The sequence below is a fragment of the Melanotaenia boesemani genome, chromosome 9 (genome assembly GCF_017639745.1).
Source record: "Melanotaenia boesemani isolate fMelBoe1 chromosome 9, fMelBoe1.pri, whole genome shotgun sequence".
NCBI classification, from domain to species: domain Eukaryota; kingdom Metazoa; phylum Chordata; class Actinopteri; order Atheriniformes; family Melanotaeniidae; genus Melanotaenia; species Melanotaenia boesemani.
Window position 1 is genome coordinate 16,819,641 of NC_055690.1, and position 26,710 is coordinate 16,846,350.

General features: G+C 37.5%; 1 protein-coding gene across 5 annotated transcripts in view; it reads right to left on the reverse strand.

Moving 5' to 3' along the window:
- The window catches only part of igsf9ba (immunoglobulin superfamily, member 9Ba), a 73,811-nt gene that overhangs the window by 24,953 nt on the left and 22,148 nt on the right, over positions 1-26,710 (reverse strand). For all 5 annotated transcript variants that reach the window (XM_041995310.1, XM_041995307.1, XM_041995308.1 and 2 more), the window contains exons 3-6: positions 21,244-21,390; positions 13,334-13,485; positions 8,015-8,132; positions 1,100-1,241 (exon numbers count right to left, since the gene is read on the reverse strand). In XM_041995310.1, the coding sequence (XP_041851244.1) occupies positions 1,100-1,241; positions 8,015-8,132; positions 13,334-13,485; positions 21,244-21,390 (559 nt within the window). The remainder of the gene's footprint in view (positions 1-1,099; positions 1,242-8,014; positions 8,133-13,333; positions 13,486-21,243; positions 21,391-26,710) is intronic.

Consider the following 26,710-nt stretch of genomic DNA (forward strand, 5'->3'; position numbering starts at 1 on the left):
CATGGTTTAAAGGGGTAACATTGAAGCGTATCTCTTTGGTATTTTGATCCAATCATGTCAACCTCAGGAAAACTTGTTAAAAAAAGGGGCAGAGTTTGTCTCCTTTACTTGCTGACTGATGTCTACACAAAAGAATGATAATCTTTACTGCCTGCGCAACCACACACATCTGTACACATGTGCGTTGTATATAGTCATATACAACTGTGTATACTGCTTATCAACTAAAGCAGAGAGAAAATAATTGTGGGTGCTAACATACTGAGTCATGTTGTATGAGTCTGCTATTTTATCTTTTCTTGTCAAAAGCATTACCTAAAGGGATGTAAACATCAGTATTGCTCTAAGCATATTTTCTTTTATTTTCTTTCTTTTTGTTTGTGTATTTATTGTGATATATAAATATATAACATCTATAACATGTTCATGTATGTTATTTATTTTTACTACTATGAATTTAAATGATTTAGGGGAAATGGTGATTAGCTTCTTCTCATCTGAGTATCCATAATCAGTCTTGTGATAACCAGATAGCTGTTTTTAAAGTTATGAAAGTTGTTTAAAATTTGCTTGGATACTTAAAGTGTGCCAGCCACTTGTTTTCACTCCCGGTCAGAGTCTCATTCACTTCTTCCTCCTAAATTGTATGTCACTTGTTTTCTGTAAAAACTCTAAGCCTCTGAAGCTCTCGGGACCCAGTAGCGGTCTGGGCTGCTCTTTAGATCATCACTGCATGAGGTGTATAGAACACCCGGCCTGAGTCATGTGATGATGTCATCAGAGCACACTAACTCGACTGGCACGCTACAGACGGACCCCTGGCAGGCCCACTCTAACTGCCCCTGGGGCCACAGCAGGACAGAGCACACACATGCAGTGACATACCTAATACTCTTGGACAGCCAGTCAAAATACACAGCAAAATGCTCAGAGGCACACAATGCCACTCACAACACTAAGGCCAGGAGATAAAGGCCCCATGCTGTCTGTGTGGTGGTGATTTAAATGTCTGGAGCACTTAAATTTTAACCTCACAGATCTCTCCCTACACTGAAATCTCACTGCCACAGTACAGAAGTAAACTTGATCATAACTTTACTTCTTGAAATAGACGTTATCCTCTTCCCAAAACCAGGTGTAGGTCAGGTTGCCAGGATATGCCTCAGCTTGACAGGTAAAGAGTGCATTCTGGGATATGTTTACAGTGACATTTTCAGGTGGTGAGACGATGTATGGAGGCCCTAAGAGAAACAGAAGAAAGTGTTACTGTACAGCAATGAGAGCATGCTTTAGTTGTTGGTAATCAGTTACCTTTAAACATCGAGTTGTTGTAGGTTATGGTCTGTCAGCTAATTTGAGTTATTTTTAGGCCCCCCCAATTAAAATCAATCCATTTTTTTTTTTTTTTACTGATCAGTTACTGAAAAAAAAAAAACAAAACTGCTCCATTTTCACCTGCTGGTTTCAGGTATGTTTGCTTGCTCTTTAATGATGAGGACGTGGTTGCAAAAGGAAAGCAATGAGCTGAAAGATGCTTAGTGAGGCTTAGCACTGAGCTGCAGAGGGAGCGGTGATAATTATCTGTGTGACCTCTTTCACATTACATATTGATATTTGATCAATTTATTATAAAAGCTATTTTCTCTTCTCTATCTGCTAATTTGGGCTGAATACTAATATATACCATACCATTATTTATAAAGCACTTTAAAACAACCACAGCTGAACAAAGTGCTGAATAGAAGGAAAATCAGTATACAAATAAAAACTAATATAAAACAACAAATAAAACATCAGACATTAGAACAAATAAAAACCTACACACAAAAACCAGTTAAAACAAATACGATCAAACATAAAACTAAGACTCGCTGAGGTTGAAAGCCAAAGAATAAAAATGGGTATTAAGATGAGTTTTAAAAGTGAACAGTGAAGAGGTCTTTCTAATGTGCAAAAGCAGATTATTCCATATTTGGAGGAGCAACATCTATGTCTTTCTCTCTCTCTCTTTATATATATATATATATATATATATATATATATATATATATATATATATATATATACATATATATATATATATATATATCAGGTCAGAAGAGTTTGCTGGCCAATCAAGCACAGTAACCCTTGTTCACTGAACCAGGTTTTGGTTCTTTTGGCAGTGTTGGCAGGTTCAAAGTCCTGATGGAAAATAAAGTCAGCATCTCCGAAAAGCTTTTCAGCTGAAGGAAGCGTGAAGTGCCCTAAAATCTCCTGGTAGACGGCTGCATTGACTCTGGACTTAATAAAGCATAGTGGACCAACACCGGCAGATGACATGGCTCCCAAATCAACACAGACTGTGGAAACTTCACGCTGCACTTTTAGTGTCTTGGATTGTTGCCTCTCCATTCTTTTGGACCACTGCTCAGCAGACCAGTTCATTTTTCCTTCAGCCCACATCCAGGATCTGTCTGTGTGTGGTGGCTCTGGAAACACTAACTCCAGCTTCAGTCCACTCCTTGTGAAGCTCCCCAACATTTTTGAATGGTCTTTTCCTGACGATCCTCTTCAGGCTGCAGTCATTCCTGCTGGTTTCTTCACCTTTTTCTTCCACACTTTTCCCTTTCCCTGTGGTTCGACACAGTACTTTGAGAGCATCCAACATCTTCTGCAATTACCATTTAAGGCTTTCCCTCCTTGTAGAGGGTGTCAATGATGGTTTTCTGCACAACTGTCAGGTCGGCAACCTTCCCCATGATTATTAATTCTTCTCAAATAGACTGAGAGACTTTTTAAATGCTCAGGAGTCCTTTGCAGATGTTTTGGATTAATTAACTGATTAAAGTTTGGCACTTACAGGCTACAACATTAAACCTTTTCACACTATTCTGATTTTCTGAGATTTAGATTTTTGGTTTTGCCTAGTTAAATGTGCAGAATCTGGCGAAACATGGGGCGTCGTGTCAAGTGCCAAGATGGAACATCCTCACCATCCCAGTGAGAGGGTTGATTGGCTGATCGGCTTTTCTGTACTGTCTCTTGTTGCACTTGTTTATTGTTCAGCTGAGAAGACAGAATCTAGCGGTTCATGGTTCACACCAACACATATTGTATTCTTTCTGGACACACTAGCAAAAGTAGGCAACATTTATTATTCTCATGTCAAACGGACCCATGTTACTGAAGCTGAAGAATGAAAAATGTTAATAACTGTGGCATATTACATAGATAATATAGATATTATTTGCCTTTATTTAATTGAACATTTCAGTATTAATGAGGTTTGCTGAGTTATTAGACAGCCATGCCCACTATGGATCAGGTTCAGAAACAGCAAAAGGGAAGCAAGGGGTTGTCTTCTCGAACTTGTTGGTGCTGAGCAGATGTTGGAGACACGGGGCCGATCATCTATATGTTGAAAGAAATTAGGAATGGATTCTGAGATATAAATCAGAGCAGGACCCTTCTCTAAAGTAGTTGACAGGTGGCAGAAAAGATTGACGCTTCAACTATGCAGGAGTGGGTCTAGAAAAGTTTAGATGGTGGGCCAGGCACGGGGACTGTCTAGATTTTAAAGTCTAGATTTTATGAAATATTAAGCTGATTACAACTAAAGTGATCATTGAATGTAAAAAAGTAAAGATAATCCCAAGTATAGGTCAGTTAACATCACGGTAAATATCTGTAAGCACTGGTTTGCTCTTTCTGTGGAAACAACACAGTAAATACAGGCATATTTCATGCATTGCGGCAAATGGCGATTAATCGTGATTCATTAATTTGTAAGCTGTGATTAATCTTATTAAAAAGACCTAATATATATATATATATATATATATATACAACAAGCTTTAAAGATCATTGTTACAAACAATAAAGATGCCAGACTTTAAAATGAGCCAAGAGTATACTTTAATGTTGGTTAAAACTTTGGAAGGCCTAGAAGAACTTCTAATCTTTAGTTCAGGTTTTCTTTGATGGTGACAAATAAACAGGCAGGGGAGTCACCAAGCATACCAATTATTGTAAAAAAGAGAGTCTGTAGTATTAAAATATAGTGTTTAAAAACCCAGTAGGTAAAACAATATGATTTACTTTACGTATTTAAAAATTACAGCCTATTGCCGCTAAATAATGGCTACAAATAACTAATACATGTGGATGAGGTGATTAAATCCAAAAAATATACTTGCTTTTAATAATGTGTACATATGTGTATCATGGTTCCCTCACATAATTTGTATTTTTTTTTAAGTGATGGTTGTTCAAGTTAAAAGAAACTGATACCAAGCTGTAATATGCGGGTAACCACTAGGGACAATGCAGGGACATATTTGACAGCATCTACGATCATGTGACTTACAGCAGTGAAAATGACAGAAAGTTCAGGTAACAAGACACTGCATTCTTGTTATAGGGGCCTTATCAACCACCTACAATACAACTGCTGTCGTTTTTATCACACCACAATCTCAGAATTAACCATACACCTACCACTTCTGTTGTTTCCATGTTTATCCTTTTGTTTATTCCTGTCTGAGTTCTAAAATGTGCCCCCTAGTGGAATCCCCTGGTAACAAGTGTAGAACAGCAAATTTGTGAAAAATTACACAACTCTGTTGTGAGTGTAATTAATAATGCTAATGCAACAACAACTTGCCCAATATCCACAGATAGAATTTTTTTTAAAACTTTGCACCTTAAGCACCGGTCTGATACTGTGATTAATCACAAGAGATGGTGGGATAATACTGTCACATTGTAAAAAAACAGTAACATTGTAAAGCACACAAATAAGCAGGAAAACTCAAACACAAAATTAATCCAGAGCTCACAGTGAAGTGGTTAGCAAACATGTATCAGCCTGAATGACCATTTGAAAAACGTTTATTTCCAGTAAATCAAGAAGTACCATACACTGCAGTGGCCGGGAAGCGCAAAACAATTTTACATCCAGTGAAACACTTTTATAAGTTTACCAAAACACAGTTACAAAGATAGGAGTTACACCAAAATCTGTGATCCATCAGAATCTGTGACCACAGGGGAGCGATAGTGTACATTTCTCTGCATGTACGTCTTAGAACACTTTTATTGAAAACACATTTCTGATAGCTATCAGAATGTGTTACTTTACTGTATCTGAATTATAATCAAAACAGACTTCATTAAAAGTGTTTTCAAGACTTTGCTCGTCTTTTAAGACATGTGCAGAGGGCTCCCTGCAGTCACAGATTCTGATGGGCCACAGATTTGTTTGAAACACCCATCTTTGAACTTTTAAAAGTGTTTCGTTAAACTTGCAAAAGTGTTTCAGTGGCTGTAATATTTTTTTGCACTTCCCGGCCACCATATTATACAGTAAAGAATAAAAATAAATAAATAAAAACATCAGTGAAAACATGGTGTGCCCTGGGAAAATCTAACAAATGAAAACATGCTTCTGACTGCTTAAACATGCTACTAAATTCAAAATAATTCTGCAATGTTTTCCTCTTTAAAGGTGTCCTTTTTTTCTTTTTAATAACAGATCAGTGTGGGAAAAAGCACACACTACATATTATTTACAATATCTCTTCACAGTCTGGCATGAAATACAGTGAGCAGCCAGCTACTGTAACCTTAATAGTAGTCCAAGTTGCAGCTTGTGCGTGCCTCACAATGGAACCCCTCCATCCCTCTAGGTTTGCTTTAAACTCCCAATAAAACAGCAGAAGCCATGAAAGGTAAGCTGTCTTTTATGAAAGGCCCCAGATACAAACCTCCTGGTTATTTTCCTCTCAGCTTTATACAACATCTGGGACAACCGGCAGCAGCAGCAGGGAAGATGTCTCTCATAACAATTAAAAACAGATTACCCCAGCAAGAATCATGACTCCTCAGATTTCTATTTGTTATTGCTAAGGCTGTGAATACTGATCACACATATGTACTTCCCCACAAACACATATATACAATAAACACTACTTTTATCAGTTCAGTTTTGGAACTGATGTATAACTAAACAGAGAATCAGGTTATGTGTTTAAAAAAGAAAAAAAAAAGAAATAATAAAAAAAACAACATTGGTTCAAGCTGTCTTTTGGGTTTTTATTGTTCTGAAACTTTATATGAATAATTGCAATTAACAACAAATTAGTCGATGATCACATTTATTACACATTTTGAATCTGATATAAACTTTTTAATGCACATGATGGCATTTATACCATACCATCTTTATTTATAGACAACAATGTGGCTTACCAAACTGCTGTACAATTAAAAAACAGACCCAAGTACTATTTTAAAAAGTGATGGCAATCTATGTCTGTTTGTCTTTTAGGTTTTGTAAATCAAATACACTCATGGCAGGTATGCAAAATCTGTACCAGAAGGCAGGGCAACAGGGTTCATTAGAGGGGAATCAAGTCTATTGAGTAATGGCAAACAATGTGACAATATGGTATATAAGTATCATCCAGCTGTTTTTATGCAGGTGTATAAAGACAATAATGACTACAACACACAATAATCACAATTACAATATTCACAATGTTGTAATCTATCTATTAAGACCCAGTTCAAAAAACTGAATAGTAACCTGAGGTAACTCCAAACCACGAATTAGAAGAGCTTGGTTAGATGTGCCTTGATATGAAGATTTGAGTTTACTTTCTTTTCTGTTTTAGTGCCGGCCAATATCTCTGAGTTAGAATATTGGATTTCAGTAAAAAAGATAAACACTGAGCAGTGTAAACTCCTTCTTGTTTACATGTCATTTAGGATTTCTTACTTTAATCATATCAAAGCAGAAACTAACTGAAGGAGAACTATGCTTGACAGTAAAAATGTAACAAATTATGATCTGACTTTCTTGTTTTGTTACTTATTGAATAATGTGCAGATTTTGTTCCAATCATCTATGCCAACTTCTGGCACAGATTATACATCATAATTAGTAGTTGGATGTCTTTGCAGTGTGTTCATGTGCATTTTCCTTTTTTTTTTTTTTTTGTCCAGATGCAGGCAACATAAGAAGCTACAGCAGAGGCTCCTGTAGTCGATAGTAGTACTCGATGTTGATTTGGATTAAAGAGCCCTAATTTGTGATACTGCAACTTCTAAAATAAATCACTACTTTTCTTTAATAGCATTTGGCTTTCTTAAAATTACTCTTCAACATAATTCTTTATATAAATGTTAAACTACAGCTGTTTATTTTATCCATTCTAACAACAGCTGCAATACCACAACATTACTTTTAGTTAAAGTACCCAAAACTAAATGGTATAGTTGCTTTATGTTGTTGGTCCTTAATGATATTGAAAGAGGAAAATAACCCACTGGTCCAGTGTCTTGTGCTAGGAAATATCTTAATGCCATTGCATCACACATATCACTAAGCATACCGTTTACTCGGTTATAACACAGCTACGGCTGAATGTGTGTTTGCATTGTGTGTACATGTCTACATTTATTCTACCGTGAGCACAGAGAAGAGTAAATCCTCGGCTGTTTGCACCTACAGAAGTCAAGCGTTAAAATAGACCTGACGCCTACTCTGCCATAAAAGCAAGATGCTCAGTTGCTTGTTAAATACACACCGTTAACTCCCTGAAGCCCTGCTGTATCAGAATACTGCGAGAAACTGGAGGCTGGTATCACAACCAACAACTATCTGATCTGAGTCTAGCAGAGAGCCTGGTTAATGGACCAGAGTCAGACAGTGATGTTCTAACAGATAGATCCTGCTGTACACACATAGCCATGTACATTGACACACACACACACATGCGCTTGAAGAGGCCCCAGACTGAACTACTGGACTGCCTGACACAGCCCCATAAGGTATGTTACACACATCAGTGCACCAGAGAGCTGCATGGCTTTGCCTTTAAGTCTAAACACTAAAATACAGCTGGTGCATTGATGTAAATACAAGACGAGGCCACAGGCAGAGAGAGCAGGAAGAGAACAGTTATAATACATTTGACTCCAGTACATACTATAATAATAATAGCGTGGTGTTATTCTGTGGAGATATTACCTTGAACCAGAAGACGAGTAGCATGGAACACTTCTCCCTGCTCACTGTAGGCTCTGCATGTGTACGCCCCTCTGTCATCTCTGGTGATGCCAAGGATGGTCAGACTGCCATCATGAACCTGTGGTTGAAAAAAAGGGAAAATAATTTAGCATCCAACATCTGACACAAACATCAAGAAGATAAATCTGACAGAAAATTTTCAGCAATAGATCCAACTTCACTGATGTCAGTGTACAGTGAAGACCTTTAACTAGTTTTAATGCATTCCACAGGCCAGAATATTTAACCAATTTAAAAAATATTAAGTAGATTAGGCTGGTGGACCCAAATGGCGTAGCAAGTCCAGGTATGATGCGGAATTTTATAAAAGCCTGGCATTATTATTATTGGGGTTAAAGTTATACAAAAATTTTCTCTTTACTATTTCAGTACTTTATATTCACTACCCCCCCCTCCCCCACCCACCCAAAAAAAAGAACTCAAACGAAACACTACTTCTTTTGTAATTGTGAGCCAACAGAAAATATAACAATTAAACAACTAAATGGGAAAGTGGAACCACAAATAACCATATACAGACAGTCCACCACCCACAGAAAAGAGGAAAAACTGTCTGTAGACAGCATAATTAAAGATACCTGCCTTTTCAGGAGGAGGAAAGGTCAATAGCCTTCAGCTACACTGGCTCATTTGTCAGGAAGTTGGCTAATGTAATGAAACATTAATAAAAATTTAACAGTCTTCATGAGAGTTTGAGATCTTAACAAGAGGTAGGATCAGTGGTTTAATGCAAGGTATATGGATTTATACAGAGTATACACACTTGTTTTATTATTTGTTATTGAGTTCACTTATTATAAATCCTCTGTTATGTACATCATACTCAGAGCTGTGCTAGAAGTCAGTTCACTTTTCTTAGAAAGGCAAAAAGAAAAAAAATATGAGCTACTCATCTCTGTTTCTCACTTGCAGAAAAAGGCAGATAAGAAGTAGTACAAATTTAAAAATAATAAATAGTATAGTATATAGTATAGTCATTTAAATTTGAATTTAGAAAAAAAACAAAATGCCCCCAATTTTGCATTCAGAATTAACTCAAAGGAAAACTCATCAAACCCGTAAAAGTCATGGATGCGCCGTGGTTTAATTACCTCCAGGTCTGATTCCTGCATTGTGTAACCTTGGAAACATCAAACTCTGCCGCTGCATGTCCCTGTGTGCAAGCACTGATGAGAAGCAATAAGTGCTGGGGGAACACATTAACCAAACCTAATAGAAACACCCTCATAAATTATGCAACAGGTTGCAAGAGGGTCTGTCCATTCAAGTCACACACAGCTGTAGTCTGTCCATTCACACAGCTGAGGTTGGGGGGGGGGTCTGCTATGCCTGCAGAATTACTCCTATTCATCTGTCTCTCTAATGTTTAATAGCCAAGAGATGCTACTGGAAGATAAACCAAAGCATCTTTTAACTTCTGCAAGTCTGTTGGTAAACTGTTTCATCGTCTATCTATCACAAGATAACACTTTTGTGTCACTGCTATAAACAAACAACACATGCAACATGCTGAGTATTGAGAGTGTAAACCAATCAGGGAGTTGCTGTAAAGCATCACTTTGAGGTTTGTCTTGTGCAGTTATTAAAATAGTTAGGAGAGAGACTGCCCTGATTTAATAAAGGAGACAGACTAATGTAGCGTTATTTTCTTTTTTTATATATTATTTTCTCCCTCGTCAGCCATGTTCCAGAGACTTTTAACAATTTTATGTCATTTAAATCTCAGACCTCAAAGTAAATAAAATTCTTAAGCACTGAATATGTTTGCATTTGTAATTAATTGATTACTGGCCCATTTCTAAAAAAGCAAAATTAGCATGGCACAGAATGAGTCCATCATGAAGTTTACCTCATCATTTTAAAAGCAAAATGAACAAAAGGGATGTCAGATGATGTCAGACTGATAAGTGAAACAAAAAGAAGGAGGGATGAAAAGCTGAAAAACCAAACTTGATAAAAATGAGAGAAATTAGCCTACAATAAGCTAAAAAGCAAATAAAGCAAAGTAGTACTGGGCTACAGGGGTGCACTATGGAGGGACTTTAATGGCTTAGTGAGGTATGTTGAACTGAAGGTCAGAGTTTTAGTGTCATGAAGGTAGAGCTTTTAACCTTGTTGGCTCACCATGGTAACTAAGGCTAAAATCATGACGTGCTCCAGAGCAATTCATGTGCAGAAGTTTGGATTAAATCATCAGATAATGATAGTTTCTCCAATTATTTTCCTGATAAAAGTTAATGAGCTGGCTATAAAATCAACATTCATTTCACTTATAATGGATCTAACACAGAAGAGAAAACCAATTAATTTATGTTGTTATATCAGAGAATATTCAATATTTGAAATGTGGTTTTATACTTTCCTATTGTTTCACATCCCAATCATCCAGGATCATGTGTTTAAAGTCAATGAACTTTTTTTTTTTTTAATTATACAAACAAAAAATTATAAGTAAACCTGATGGCAAGTTGGTTGTGCAGCAGAAAGTGAGGAGTGGCTCAAATCTCCATAGATCCCTCTTAATGCATCAGAGTGTTTGTTGCTTGGCAACAACTGAGCGGATCAAGTCATATGCAGCATCCTGTCATGGAATGTAATGCACCAAGATAACTTTTTACTTACAGTACAAGTATATTTATTTATTTATTTATTTATTTATTTTTTTTTTATTTTAATGTATTACTACTTTATTTCTTCAAAAACTGTAGAACCTGACCAAAGGAAAAAGTAGATTTAAAAAAATTCAGTTCTAAGCCAACACCAGCTTTTACACTGAAAGAAGGTCTTTAATGTTATTGCCTGCCTTTGCTTGATGCAGGAAAAACTCTCTAGATCTGATATTGTACAAACATCTGTGCTACACTTAATGAGACGAGTTTGTAGAACAATTATCTCCACCTCAAACACATAAAGTAACTTCATGAGTGGCACATTGGGATTCTGTTTTGATCTCACAAATCTCCCAAGAATCCAACTTGGCAAGGTAGAAAAAAAGGTAAATAACCTCATATTTGTAAATCAATAATCATTTGCATTTGGGAGCTTTAGCTCCAAATCTCTGTGTCCTCTTTGTCCTTGCCTGGGAGAACTTTTAATGTGATCAGAGAACTGCTGCTGGAGATGGAGAGCAATCATTTGGGATGTAGATTGGCTGAGCATGGGGCTAATACTGCCCAAAGAGAGAAAAAGTTCTAATACACAGAGGTGTTTGGATCAAATGTAGCACATATTACTATTAGCTTTTATCTCAGTCTCTTATGTAACATCTCACTGCTTTTCTGTCGCAGGACAGGAATGGAGAAAAATTTTATTGGTGAGAGATTTAATCCATCTTTGTTCAAATCCTGGAATTCAATGTTGCACTCAAACTTTAAAAGTCAAAGAATCAAATCACCATTGGATGAAACATCACACTCCTACACACAGCAAATGCTGCAGTGATTATAATAGACTTCCAGGACAGTAAACATAAAAAGATCCAATTAAATGTAACAGTCTTCAGCCTGTTTCAATAGTTTCTCTGCCACAGCTGAGCTCAGTCCAAGGTGATGGAAGATTAGAGATATGCAGGAGGGAGTGAGCAGTAGGTAGGGTGAAGGCAGAATCTCAATTTCTGTCACATTCACTTCACTGACACATTCATGAACGATATTCAGTTTGGGGACAGCAGGAAACAGCAGTTGTCTTCCTGCTTGCCTTTTTTCTTGTTTGTGATTTTTTGTGAAGACCTTGAAATCTCATCTTGGCCTTTGTCCTCTCCCTTTCAACTCTTTTTTTCAGCATTTCTTTTACTGCATGTATAAAAAAAAAGTAATGAAAAAAAGTAAAGAAAAGAAGAGGATTCCTGCTCAACACTAACCCTGTCTGTCACATTCCTACCTTTCTCCACAACATCTCCGTGGATGTGAGCATGTGGGTGAGCAAATACACCCTCATGCTCACTGTCACGCATTTTCACCACAAGAAGGAGCTTTCCCAAACCTAAGGGAAAATACACTGAGTGAAGGCAAATGGGTGAAAGGAAGCCAGAGAAATAGGTTCCCCCCCCCCCCCCTCCTTTTAGTGTAACATTCATTTTAGAACTTATGTAATATTGATGCAGAAAGGAGAGATTAATTATGTATCAGAATGTTGTCTAATCATTTGCTGAGGGGATGGTATTAAAAGAAAGAGATGGGAGGGAGGGATGGTGGAGCAGAGAAGCAAAATGAAAGAGAAAGGAGAAAAAGGCCCTTTAACAGACTCTGTATGCTCCTGTCACTTCCTCTCCAGTATATTACACAGGCAGCTGTGAAGACTTGATATTGCCTGCAGCAGACTGCAATATCAGTGACATATGAGGAAGTGGAGGCATGGAGGAAAGAAAAGCAAAGTACAAAAAGCAGCTATAAGTCGTGTAAAAGCCTATGGTTCTTTTTGTAATGTGCTACTGTGATTGCCTTCTTTCTTTCAGTTTAGATACATAGCTGGGGAAACTGCTCTATGGTGTCATGAGAGACTTAAGTTGACATTTGCACCTTTTACTGAAGATGCAACATGATGTGGCTGCAATGCATCATTGCTTGAGTCATCTGTGTTGGTACTGTGTGTTAGATGCAGTTGATTCACCGGCACCGGCACCACACACCTGAGATTTACTGTTGCTGCTGAGACATTTTGCAGTTATCAAATCACACTGTAGATGTTCCAGAAATATCTTGTCATGACATCAAACATTCAGGAGATTTTTTTTTCACAACGAATCAGGCATCACCAGACAACAAAGAGGGCTAAGAAATGTGAGCCTGTTGCCAGAAGCTATTCTTAATACTGTTAAAGTGACTCTGTGTTTTTTTTTTTTTTTTTACATAACACATTATAAGGTAACAGAAACAACCGTCTGGTTTAGTCATCCTGAGACAAATGTATATTTAGGTCCTCTTTGCAATTTTTAACTTGTCTTGCTGCAAAACTAAAAAGAAATCAGTTGCAGAGTCTGTCATTAAGTTAAAAAAAATGTTTCCGTGACTTATTGCTCAGATTTTTATTGTTGTTGGATTTTTATCTTCGATCTTCAATTTTAAAGATTAACGTAATAATCACTACAAAAAGAGAGATATTTCTCCATCAATACAATGGAATGAAGAGATATTGGCCCAGATGAGACCACAACATACTTTCTGTACAGATGGGATCAGTGGATGACACCATCTGTGCACAGAAGCCTGCCTCTATTTTTGTGCATCATAAATCTGAGTTTAGGTCATCATATTTTCTTACCGAGTATTTTGTGTTGGTCGCAAGCTCCTCCCCCTCTCTCAGCCAGCTGATCATTGGTTTTGGATTTCCCTGGGCAGAGCAGCTAAGCAGAGTGCTTCCCCCTTCCTTTGCCTCCACATATTGTGGTGGCGTCACTGTAAATGATGGTGGGGCTGTGGAGAAAAAGGAATCACTTTTAACACAACAGTTTTGGTTTGTTTTTTGTTGGGTTTTTTTTTTTTTTTTGCATTTTGCACACAAAGATCTCAGCAGCTACCACACTAGATGCACTAAATGAAATGTTAACTTGTCTGATTGTCTCGTATTGCTTTATTTTATTTTATTTTATTTTATTTTTTGTTGTTGTTTTTTATTTCTCTTCAGGGACCTTCAAGAAGTCAAAGGGTTGACTCAACTTTTACTATGTAAAATGGGATTGGATTTTAAACAATCATATGCTTTAAGATGATTTGTTAAAAGTAGAGATAATATTAGGTGGTTATATGACTTTTCCAAGAGGCAGATGATTAATAGTTATTCAAAACATCAAATTTGCTGCACATCCATGTGTCTCTCAGGATGAAGTGTAAAAACCGTTATGAGCCCTTGAGGTTTCCTCAAACTCATCATTACTTGTTCAATGTTACATAACCACATACCAGCTCAAAAGATTATTTTAACAAGAGCTTCAGCATTATGTTGATTGGTGTTGAATATAAGCATTTTCATTTGTAAAATTCAGACGAGGCACAACACAGTGGATATCCAGGCTGCAAATATGACAACATCTGTCCTTTGTGCATGCTGTATCGGTAGCCTAAAAGTTGTATTTCAAAACTCTACCATCTGTGTGAAATTGTCCCCACAAAATTGCAGTTAACAATCTAGCAAAAGAGTTGATGCAACACAAATGCCAGGATTAAGCTTTACGTAACCCTAAAACAAGTATTTTTGTATGCCTAAACCTCACCAAAAACAGTGAAAGCTACAAGAGTTTAAGAATGAAATCAGTTTAGAATGAAAAGACCTTCAAAGACCTGCAACTCAGGGAAAAAGTCATAAAAAAGTTAGGCTTTTATACTTGACATTAAGCATCAGATCAGTCACCTGATTTGGTTGACTGGTAGCTTCGCTGGGAAGTTTAACTTCTCCCAACTGCTCATTACAGGTAACTTTTGCAAATCAAAGCAGCAAACTCACAAACCATTTTGGCAGTAAACATTTTCAATCCAGAGAACATCACTGAAGCCAAAGCCTCTTATCACATGGTCTTTGTGGAACTTTATGAAAGAAAAAACATTGCCCGTATTGAGATCTTTTAGTATTGAGCTCGGTTGGAGGATATGTAAATATTTCTGTTACATAGCAGTCCATTCAAGTCACACACAGCTGTAGTCTGTCCATTCACACAGCAGGAAATTCTGCACCAACTGTAAGCCGAGACCAAAGCAGACACAACACTCATCACTGAGTTACCAACATATTAGTTTAGGCCCAGTGTCGGTTTCTTTTAACCATTTTACAAACTATACTTTCAAACCAATAGTTTAGTTGAATTCTTTGGGATATTTTGTCCATCTTATTGAGCAGCTGCAAATTTTTCACAAAAACTGAACACTAAAACCTCTAAAAAACATGCATTCTTTTGCAAATCTGTTATATTGTGTCTACATTTTTTCAACAGAGAAACTGAGGCGGTATGCAAGTGGGTGTGGTAGATAGGACCACCACCAGCTGCACAGTGGGCATAGACATTTGCTGATAACAATCACCCTGCATGCTGGCTTTTTTTTTTTTTTTTTTTTGCAAAACCAAGAAAACACTGCAACATCACTGCATTTCTGAGCCATCTAACAGCCACGAGGGAGCTGTTCAACATCTCATGCAGGCCAGTAAATTGCAGCTTCCCCGTCCAGCTGTTTTCACTGTTTCAGCATAATATTTTGAACAGAACTAGTAGTAACATGTTTAGTTTAACAGGAAAAGGGCACTGCTGGGGTACAAGTGGGTTAGTACATGTCACTGAGAGTGCTGCTACGCTTCAGGCTGCACACAAGCACCTGGCATGGAATAAACAAATTGCCCAATTAGCACATTCTGCCTGTCCATACTGCCCTCTCACTCCCTAACACTTATTACATTACATGATAGAGTAGCTAAATTGAGACTATAAAATGCATGGCTGATTTGTGTGTCCCTTGATCATGCAGTTGTTGGGTCAACAGCTACATTAAACTGATCATGATGCATTATTTTAGTTATTAAGAGGAAACCTTGTGCATTTGCTCCACAATAACTGTGAGTTTTAATTTTAAGCAATACGTCACTGATTCTTCTTGAGGTCCTGTTCAGTGTGAAGAAAAAGTTAATTTTTTCACATTTATAGCTCTAAATATGATACCTCTACTCTGTTTTAATTAATTGAAAATATAATAATTGCAGTTTCAGGTTAACCCTAGAGGAAAAAAACTACAAGACAAACTTAGGAAATACAATGTATTGTTAAAAATCAAACTAAGGCGTCTCGTTCTTTGTCCTCATCACATCTTACTAAAGAGTAGCATGTTGTTTAGGCTTCTGCATGTTTGAGATAACTAGAGCCATTAGCAGATCTAACAGTAAGAATTTCCCTTCTATAATATCTCAGATCTCTCAGATATCTCAGTTATGTTCTCTTTCCTATCTTATGAATCATCTAACAACTCATGTGGTTCTTAACTTGGAAATGACTGAACAAAATTACAAATGGTGTGGTATGATGAAATGCTGCTTATGATTTTAACTATATAGTGAGGATTGTTGTCTGTATCTTTTTCCTTCGTTGCTTTTTTGGAAAATCAGTTGTAATATTTGTTTGTCTTGAGTTTTCACATGCACATGCAAATTTGTTATATTGCTTAAGAGGCTTACTAAGACACCTCCAATGCCACCAAAAATGCCAGGGGCAACAATGCAGAGTAATATTAGAGGATCTAACAACAATATGACTGGCCATTTCTACATATAATGATGTATAGGATGGACAAACACAATGAAAAAGACAAAAACAAAAAGTATATGTAGCCTCGAAAAAGTAAACCTTTTGAGGGGCAACAAACTTCTAAGACTTGCTTGAAATGAATGAAAACTGACTCAACTTTTTGACATGAGAAAAGCTAATTAGTGTAATCGTCTGAAAAAAAAATGAGGTGGCCAGTTGAGGATCATTTGTGAGGCTGTGATGATAAAGATAAGTTTATATCGTCCTTTTCAGTCTCTAAAAAAACATGACTAGAAGGAACACGCTGGTATTTTAATATTGTGCTTTTTTCTGATAGCTTTGATATAGAGCACTGAAGCAAATGTCTGCAGCATATAAACATCTCAATAGTGTATTATACAAATCAATCACAACCTCAGTTCCCTGATTTACAACCTATGCAGAGCAGAGAGAGAAATGATTATCATTGTATTTGTTTCATGATTATAAACCTAAACATCAGTACTGACAGAGCCAAGCAAGGCAATGCTAACCATGTCATCATGTTTTTTCTGTGTGTTTTCTCCATTAGTAAAATGCAATTTAATGTTTATTCTTGTCCTCTTGTTTGTGCACTTTATTACTTTTTCCTCACTTCCTTCAATAAGCATTGTCTGTGGTGTTTTATGTTCTGCTTTTTTTTCTTCTTCTTTCCAATCTTAAACTTTGTTATGGCATAAGTGATTTGTCATCTAGTTGTTGGTGTGTGGCATGGTACTGCATAATAAAACGGTGTGATGAGAGACTGGAAACCAAAGCTGTGAATTTTGGTAACTCAACACCTTTTTGTTCTAGTGCAATTTTAGGCCCAGAAATGTGCATAGTAAAGGTCAGTGTACTTAAAAGCAAGTAAGAAGCACATAGTTTACAAGATTCATCTCTTGAATTTAGTTTTAAGCTATGGTAAAGTGTGGTCATTAATTCTGTATCTAATTCAGATTTTTCTCAAGGGAATAAGCATCAGCTGACAGGAAGTAGGTGGCACACATGGCAGAGCTGGTGACAGCAGCAGCAGGTACAGTGGTCCACCTGGGATTTGTTTCATAGTGTCAGCTACAGCTCCTTACTGAAGAACTGTCACTGTGGTTTGGGAAACCTGGGAATTGCACTACAAAAAAGCTACATGCACATCAAATTCTCGCCCTACTTAGTGCAGCTCTTCATCAGTTATATACATTTAAAGATGCTTGTTCTTTGCAGACCACAAAACAAATCAGCAGATGACTGAAATGCAAAGATGCATGGTTCAGACCATTCTTTGAACCTTTGAGTTTCTGTTATTTCTTCACTAACTTGGACAGTGATTTAGCTTCTTTTTTATTTCCCCTAGTTTTATTTTTTAGTTTCACTGCTGTTGAAAGACTACATCAATAGAAAGGATAAAATTTCCATTATGACTGAATGTGGGAACAAGCAAATGCAAAAACCTTTGCACAGTCCTGTCTGGCTGTATTTCAGTGTTAATGTGTATAAATGACTTAAGTGTGTTTGTTTAACAGTCGAGCCGGGCTCTACTGTATTGCTTATAAGTATTTAAAAGAGCGGGGGAAACCAGGTAAGTGCAAAAAGGCCACAAATTAACATCTGGTAGAAATGAGGCATCAATAGTCATTTTAAACAAAGATGGAAACCCAATACATGATCTTATCCTAAACCAAAAAGAAGACATACATATCCATAAATCCATAACATGTTGTACTGACCATGCTAATGACCTATTAAAAAAAAAATCCCGCAGCCTTTTCTGTGCATGTGATGTGGATATATGACATATCAGGACTGCACAATTGCCGATACTGATGCACATGGAGGCTATGTGTCCACATTCATATCTACATGGAGGAAAGACTCATGACAGGTGGGTGAATGAACTTGTAATAAATTAATAATGTTGCATAAATGATCCTGTAGGCTATGCATAACTAAGCTTTGGTGCAGGTAATCAGCTGTAGCCTAAAGAGGATGTACAAACATAATGGTGTCGTTTACTAAGATTTATCCAGAGGTGTCCAGGATGACACAGTCTTGTATAGACAAGGTCCCAGATCTGTTTGGTTGGGTGGTGTTATCCTGACCCAAATTAATAAATTATTTACCATTCAGTTTTATTATCCATCCATTATCTATACCGTTTGTCCATTAAGGGTCACGGGGAAGCTGGAGCCAAGCATTTAGCAGGTAAGAGGCAGGGTACGCCCTGGACAGGGTGCAAGTCCATGACAAGGCCAACACAGAGAGAGATAAACAACCATTCACACTCACACTGACTCCTAGGGAGAATTTAGAGTGAGCTAACCTAACATGCATGTTAGGTTAGCTGGAGAGAACCCACGCATACACAGGGAGGACATGCAAACTCCACACAAAAAGGCCACTGTTGGAACCTCCTTCCAGCCGAAGCTCGAACCAGCAACTTTCTTGCTGTAAGGCCACTGTGCTAACCACCACAACACTGTGCAGACCTATATACATATATATATATATATATATATATATATATATATATATATCGAGATTACAAAAATCTGTTTTGCAAGGGAGCCCTGGCCAAGACAGCAGCAGTCCAAATTCCATTACAAACAGTAATCATTAAAACAACCATTCAATAATAACAATAGCTTGTCATTTAAAAGTTTTGGCCATAAATTTGCAACTTATTTACTCATATGGTCTGGTGGATAACAAATTGTGACAGAAAAAAACAGATACACATTAGGATTATATGAAGCTGACATTTCAGTCTCGGTTGAGTTAACCAAATGCAACCTAAATGCCAGCGCATCACTAATCCAGTGACACAGTGTCAAGGTTTAAGTCTTTAAATTTTCTGTAAATAGTTAACTTAAGATCTTGTGAAAGCTTGCTGAAGTTTCAGAAGTAAAAAGGCAGGCGACAACAAGAGAGACAAGGCTGGTGAAAGAGAAGGGAAGAGATGAAGGAGGAAGGACACAGAGAGAGTGGCCTTAGTGTCTTTTTCGGGCACAAGGCCTTGCCATCTGACACCTGCCACTGAGTGGGCACAAACTCCCTGTCCGCTTGGCAGGAAGTTGAGGCCAACAAACAGGAACTCAAAAGAGGAGTGTATGCAAATACCAATGACCAAAAGAAATGAGTGTCTTTAGTGTCTGTGAGGAGGCCAGACGAAAATGGCACCTGCTTCCTTCACAGGCTTCCATTTAGCGAGACATAAATACTTAACTCCTCTCTTAGATGTCAAAAAGCTGAATCAGCTTTTATAATCCAACAAATATCTGAATAGTATTCCTGTAAGAGAAGCAAATGTTTTTAGTTGAAAATGTTCACCTGCTAGATCTTGTTTAGATACTACATCACTACAGTGAGACGAATCACAGACATGAGGTAAAGTAAGGTGCCTGAATTTGAAATGCCAAATACATATGACATTAAGGGATAATATTAGGTCTGCTGCTGCAGCCTGAAGAGCTTGGTTTCTGTTGAAAGGCCTGACATGAGTAGAGGGAGGGAGCAGTTAGAAGGGAATATTGATGAGGCGGCCACAGAGATGCAGTATGCCTACACAACAAGGCATTCAAACGCACACGCCTACAGATGCTCACAGACACCAAACATCACAGGCCATGCAGATGACACTTGGTTGCACAATACCTATTCACCATATGCCGTGTTAACCAGCATACACCTATCTTCTTTAGTTGAATATAAAAATGTGTAATGTGTCGATGCAATTTAGGTACACAGAAAATAAAGCAGAAAATAATTTTAAATGGCAGAATGCTAATACAGGTTGGCACAAATGCACGGAACACTGATGCAAACTATTTACACAAATCAGCATTTTTATCCTGAAGTGATAATGCTATGCATTGGGCTTTATAAATGGTTCTTTACACAGTTTTTCACACATAGTGCATTATTATCATTATTCAAGTAGGAAAATTGCAGTCATTGTAAAACAAATTGAATATGCATGAGTTTCACACAGGAATCATAAGTTCACAGACCAAAAATATACATGAGCGTGAGCTTGACAGTACTTTGCTCCCTGAGTCTCTCTAATAACACAGAGGATTACAGTGTTCTGATGTTTGAAATCTGTGAAGCTTCAGCTCTGTTGCAAAATCTGAGCTGAAATTTTCGTTTCCCAACACTCATCCTGTTACCAAAATGCCAACAAAGAGATGGCAGATTAATGCAATAACATGACAAAATTCAAAGTACTGCTGCGACCACTCCGGATTGCTAACATATGCAGCAGCTTTGGTCCAACTCCAAAAAAGCATTCCTCACATGAAACATATACAGGGCTTAAAAGCATAAAATACAAGGACATTATTGTCTGTGGTGCTCTGCAACAATGTGAAGACACACTTCACACAGGATTCTTAGAGCCACTGGGGCATTCCTGGGAAATGCAAAGGTGCAGATTTTTTTTCCGCTGGTCATCAGTTTGATAGCTCTCAGACTATCACAGACGATCCCTGCCCGAACTGCCTGAAACTAGTCACAATCAATCCTCCTCTAACCAGCCTCTCCCTCCGTATTACCCAAGGCCTTTTGATAAGGAGATGCAGCAGTGGTGTGAGATAGTGCCTGATCCAATCATCGCAATAAAAACTTAAGAAAATGATAATTTCACTTAGACTGGTGAGGTTTTAAGCAGGTCGTTGTGTGAGACTGACAGGCTGCAACTTACCCTTCATCTTTTATTCGATGTTATTATTATTATTATTAATATTATTATAACAGAAGGAAGTTTAAAAAGTACAATTAATGCACAGAAAGTGTCATTATGTAAGCAAATGATTGTGAAATGAGAAAATAAAAATAACTAGCTAAAATAACAAGTTTTTATTTTTTTTTTCAAGAGTGGGCTTAGGTGTGTGATGACACTGACATCCACAGATACATGTTCCCCAGTCAGTTGACTCACCGTTGACTGTGAGGTGTACCCAGCTGCCGTTGTGGAAGGTGTCATACTGTTGCTCCAGCATCAGGACCCTGCACTCGTACCAGCCCTGGTCCTCAGAGCGTACTGGGTCAATCTGCAGGGAGGCCTTCCCATGGAGAGAGGCTCTACCTGCAAACAGAGAGGGACAAAACAACAGAAATGTAAACACAACTGAATCAAAGATTAAAGTGCACTCTCACATTTTGTGTTAGACTTTGTCTTATTTAATCAAAAGTTGTCATTAAGTAAAAACAGGTTATCTAAAGGAATTCCAGATCAAGATGCTACCATTGTTCTGCACATGTTCTAGGCTTGTTCAAACACAGCAAGTCCTGATTTGGTGTATTTGATATTCTGACCAAGACCTTAGATGTCAAGTTACAGTCATGCCCATATTTTACAAATTTTGCAGTTCCAGTCAAACCTGCTGTATATATGGTACTGCAGATAAAATCATCATTGTCCTATACCACTCTCTTTGCTTACCATAGAATACACCCTTCCTGGAAATCACCTACCTCATCATCTTTGCCTGTCTGGCTAAGAGAGCTGATGTTTTTCCTGAGCCTTTAAGCAATGAAATATATACTTACGTGGGGAATCTAATGACAGTGTCATATTTTTTTAAACTTGATTGTGTTAACTCATGAATGAATGAACGGACGAACAAACTAATGAATGAATAAATTAATTAATTCACCTATCTGCTACACTGGTTTATGTCACTCAGTTACTGTATCTGTCCTTTAGTAACACTACTATAGACATAGAACAGTGTGGCTACAAACATTAGGGCAGATGTGTTATTTGGGATTATTCTTTTTTTTTGTTGTTGTTTTCTGACTTTTGTCATATATAAATATTGGAAAAATACCGAAGCTCCTGATGGTGGCAACATATATCTAACATGTTTTAACACCCATTTGGCTTGAAGAATTAGAATTTATGCATGAAACTGCCTGGGAGCTACTCCGACTGAATTAACATAAAGTTCAACTGTGGGACAGTCACAGACACCTACTTCACAGAACTTATATTTATCACAAAACTTCTCCATCCCCACCAGTCCTTACTTCAAGGCTGGGGATAAATCGGAATTCTAAGAGAAGGAAATTGCAAGGGATGAGAGACACTTAGGAAACCAGGCATGGTGAAATCTTCAGTTGCTAAGCTGTCTGTCTTCAGACCTTCAGCCCGCTGTTCACATGGCTGCCTCTGACAGCCCAACAAACTAAAACATTTCCTTCTGCTCTGTCTGACAAATGTTCAAAGATGGAGCATTTTTCCAAACTTTGATGTGTAGATGTACTGTAAGCACATCTTCCTGTTACATCATATTGAGTGTCAGGCAGATATATTGACAGTGAGGGTGGATGGAATTGCTCTACCAGCAACGTAAATGCACTTGATAGATGCCTAACCCTGAGACTGCTGTCTTAGTTTGGGTTAAAAAAAAAATTTGTTAGCAGAAAATCAATACGGCAAACAGGAAGCGTAAGAATTGCAGTCTTGCAGTAAAAAGGTAGCTTGTCTTTAAAAAGTCAGGTCTATTTTTGCCAGGGCATTGAGGTGCTGAGTGAGGTGGGTGGTGGCGTGAAGGGTAGAGATCAACCTCAGCTCCCATTTGTCAAGGCATGAGAGGATGCAGCTGTAAACACAGTTAACAGCACTGTATCCACGTCAGGACTGCCCCCCTGGGCATAGACCACTTACGCCGTACAAGGTTCAGCCTCCTGTAAAAAACCGAGGAGCCAACACCTTGCACCGATCGTTTCACAAATTGGAGAACCTTAAAGAATAAACACTGAAGATTCAAAGTGACAAAGGTGGCAATCTCATTCTTTTTTTTAAAGATATCTACTATAGTTTTCTGGTTGATAAAATTCCTACTATGATATTCACCCTCCTTCTGAGTCATGCCCACATGTTGTAAACTACCAAGGTCATAGCTTGTAAAAATATAATGCAGCTTAATATTTTACTGTATTTTACTAAAAAGCAACACTTACAAGGAACCAGATCACCAGAAGTCCAGAAAAAAGTTTAACTGCACACTTCCAAACCTTTTGATTTGAATAAAAAGAAGGCTTGCATTTTTACAGACCTGTCTCAAAACACATCAGCAATTGTTTTGTTAAATAAAATTCCTTATTCAATCCATAACTGCATGATAGTGCATCGCTGGGTTTTCACAATGCATTGAAAATCAAACAATCTACCAAAAAAAAGGGAAAAAATAATTTCAAATTCAACACATAAAAATATAGACAGACATACTCCTGTCAGAAACTCCAGCAATTACTGGGGTTTACCCCTAAAATGGGGAACAAATGTGGAATGAATGTCTTCTTTCCATGTGGCTGCTTGTAATTACATTTTCCAACTATGACATGTTCAACAGCACGCAAACCTGATTAGCAACTGAACTTTAGAAAGAAAAAAAATCATCAATGTGGCACTCTTTATTAACAGGGAAATCTGCACAACACACACAACAAGCAAAGTCCATGTTAATTGTGGCTAAATCTGGTTGCAAGACACATATGATTTAGGTTTCCAACAGCTCATCCCAGAGCAGCAGGATCTGACACTAAAATTCCACAAGCTGCACATCTGAATTATTGATTGCATCTTTGCTGGAGAGAGAACAAAAAAAGATGTTTTTAAATCTTATAATTTCCATATAGCTGCAGGACGAACTGGCAAAATTATGTGTGATAGCAGGGAGATATGCACCACACTTCTCATTTAGCTATAAATTATAGAGGGAAATATGCAGTTAAATTGATCAAATGTCTCATCTTAAATTTGAAGTGTAACAGAACCATCATGTAAGAGTGACTGACATCTTACAGTCAAGTTGGGAATAGTAACCATTCAGTGACTGTTTTGCAATGATATGCGTCCATGATGGGAGGCTAAATTACCTGAAAAATCAAGCAACTTCAGCATCACGCAAAAGATTTTTTTTACCTTTATTAGCAATTTCAAACTGAGAAAAGTACAACAATTTATATAGGATTCTAAACTTTATATATTCCAAATTTACTTTGCTTTCCACATGTTTTCACTTCTTATTTGTTTGATATATGTGCCATTGACTGTTCTTGCATAACTTAATAAGTATTGTCTTAACTCTCTAAAATATGTAGCTCATATTTCCCACGAAACAGCATCAACAACTGACCCCTCAATTTTGTTCTTCTTTGTCACCTTATGAACTGAGCTCTTCTTCATGGCCGTTCCTCTGTCTAGGAGGACCAATGACACAACATTTTATTTTAAGATCTGCTTTCAGTGCACACTGTAACTCTGAAATATTACCCTGCAGATTTTTTTAACCATTAGCAAGACTGCAAACTGAACTGTAGTGACCCTGAAAAAAACTGCCATATTTTAGACTGAAAGATTTCTGAAACCAAAAATGTGACCTCAAAAACACTGAAATGTGAAACTTTCTGTAGCCTTTTTGTAAATATTGTGCAGTATGTCCCCCATGTATGGATAATCATCTGTTTTAGTAGCAACTGGGCAATGAAATGATAAAAAATGCATAATCTTCATTAATTTTATTAATACTGATTTAACAATTCATGGGACTAACCCAAATAAGCTCTGAGACCACATAAAACCATTAAGCACCCAAAACTAGCATGTCATAAAGTCCAGTTTCACCACACACATGCAATTCCCAGAATACACATTAATCTTTGTGATGAGAATGGCCATATTCATGTTGCATCTGTTCACTGATAATTCCTCAACAGTGGACTCAATGCCACATGGCACTGAGACACCCACTAGTAGAATCCAAGTGAGCACAGTGGAGTGCTGAAAAGTGCTTTTCATTCAAACCCGGCTGTTAGTTGAGAGGTTAAAGTAAACAATGAAAAGCTCCAGCAGATTCAAAATCCACTAAAGCTGCTACAAATTGAAAAAAAGCTCCTCAAGACAGTGAGTCACAGCTTTTTTTTTTTTTTTTTTTTTTTTTTTTTTTTTGCAAGGAAAACCCTGGAAAAACTTAAAAAGACAAAAGGGAGGAATTGCAATGAATTCAATATTGTTCAAAGAATTTTTTTACATTTCATATAAATAAAGACAAAAAAAATCTGCATTTAGGGCGCTCAACCATGGCATGGTTTGCCTACATTTCACAGCTTATTACCTGGTGTGGTACGGGTTTTGTACTTGGTAAAGATGTGGGAACAGGCAGGGACAATCCTGACCTCATTCTGACAGATTTCTACACACAATGAGGCAACATCAGAAGAACCAATTTCCTGCTGTAATGAATAAGCCCTGATGTCTAAGCCAGGAGGAGAGGGAGATTTCAAATTTGTGTGCAGAGATAAATGTGAATCCTCTGCCCTAATTTCAAAGCTGCAATAATCAATATTCTTACATTAAGAGTTAATCAAATGTGAAAATGTGAGTCCCTCAACTCAGCAGTTCAGTTTGGCTCCAGGGCGCTTTGCTGCATCACTGTTTTTGTTTTACTGCCTGCAACTTTATTGTTTAGCATCACCTTCAACAGTCTCAGGGCATCAATCTGGCTACAACAGGCAGGCATTTTTAACACTAAAACTGAATTGGAACTGAAGTCATTGTTACAACTGAAGTGGTCATCTCAGTCGGTCGTTTCCTTCGAATGATCCTGCTTTGTATGGCTTTAATTCCTGCTGCACAAACACTTTTACTTCAATGATAACGAGGAAAACTTGATTTCAGCCAACTTTGCACAGTTGTAATATTGGTAGTTTAATGACTTTTACATCCCCTTTACAAAATGAAAACAGTTTGGACAGACAAATATTATCCCCCACAAAGGCACTTGGTAAAATGATGCTGTATGAATGCTGCACTAAGTGCAGGGCAGTTAAGATTTAGCATAGTCCCCACCCATTCTGTAATTCTATTGTTTTACTGGCTTCATAAAAAAAGATACCATGTCTGACACCACTTTACATTTTGTACAAATAAAGCATGTAAAGGTTTTCAGTGTAACACTATGGACTGTATACTACGTGCTCTCGTGCTGAATTGTCACTGGAGTGTGTGGGAAGCCACGTATGTACAATGCAGTGGCAAATTGCTGAGACACAGTAATTTCTTACTGTTCACTCAGACGCAGCAGATGCTCCTGCACAGCCACAAATGCCACGTTCACATAGGAAAAAAAAAGGGGAAAAAAAGAACGCAGTTTAAGAACCAGCCACGTTTTCATCTTCCTACATATAGGCCTGAGTGTGCTGAACTCACCTTATACTTAAAGCCTAAACAGCTGAAGAACATTTTAGAGAGAATAATGTCTGGTCATGCTGAAATTGCAGGTCAGTCTCTTAAATGAAAAAGGGTTTGAACAACAATCTCTTCATCTCAAATGGTTCTACTGTCAGCTGCAAGCTCATAATTAGGCCTACAGCAGGTCTATATCCTTTATACTCATGGA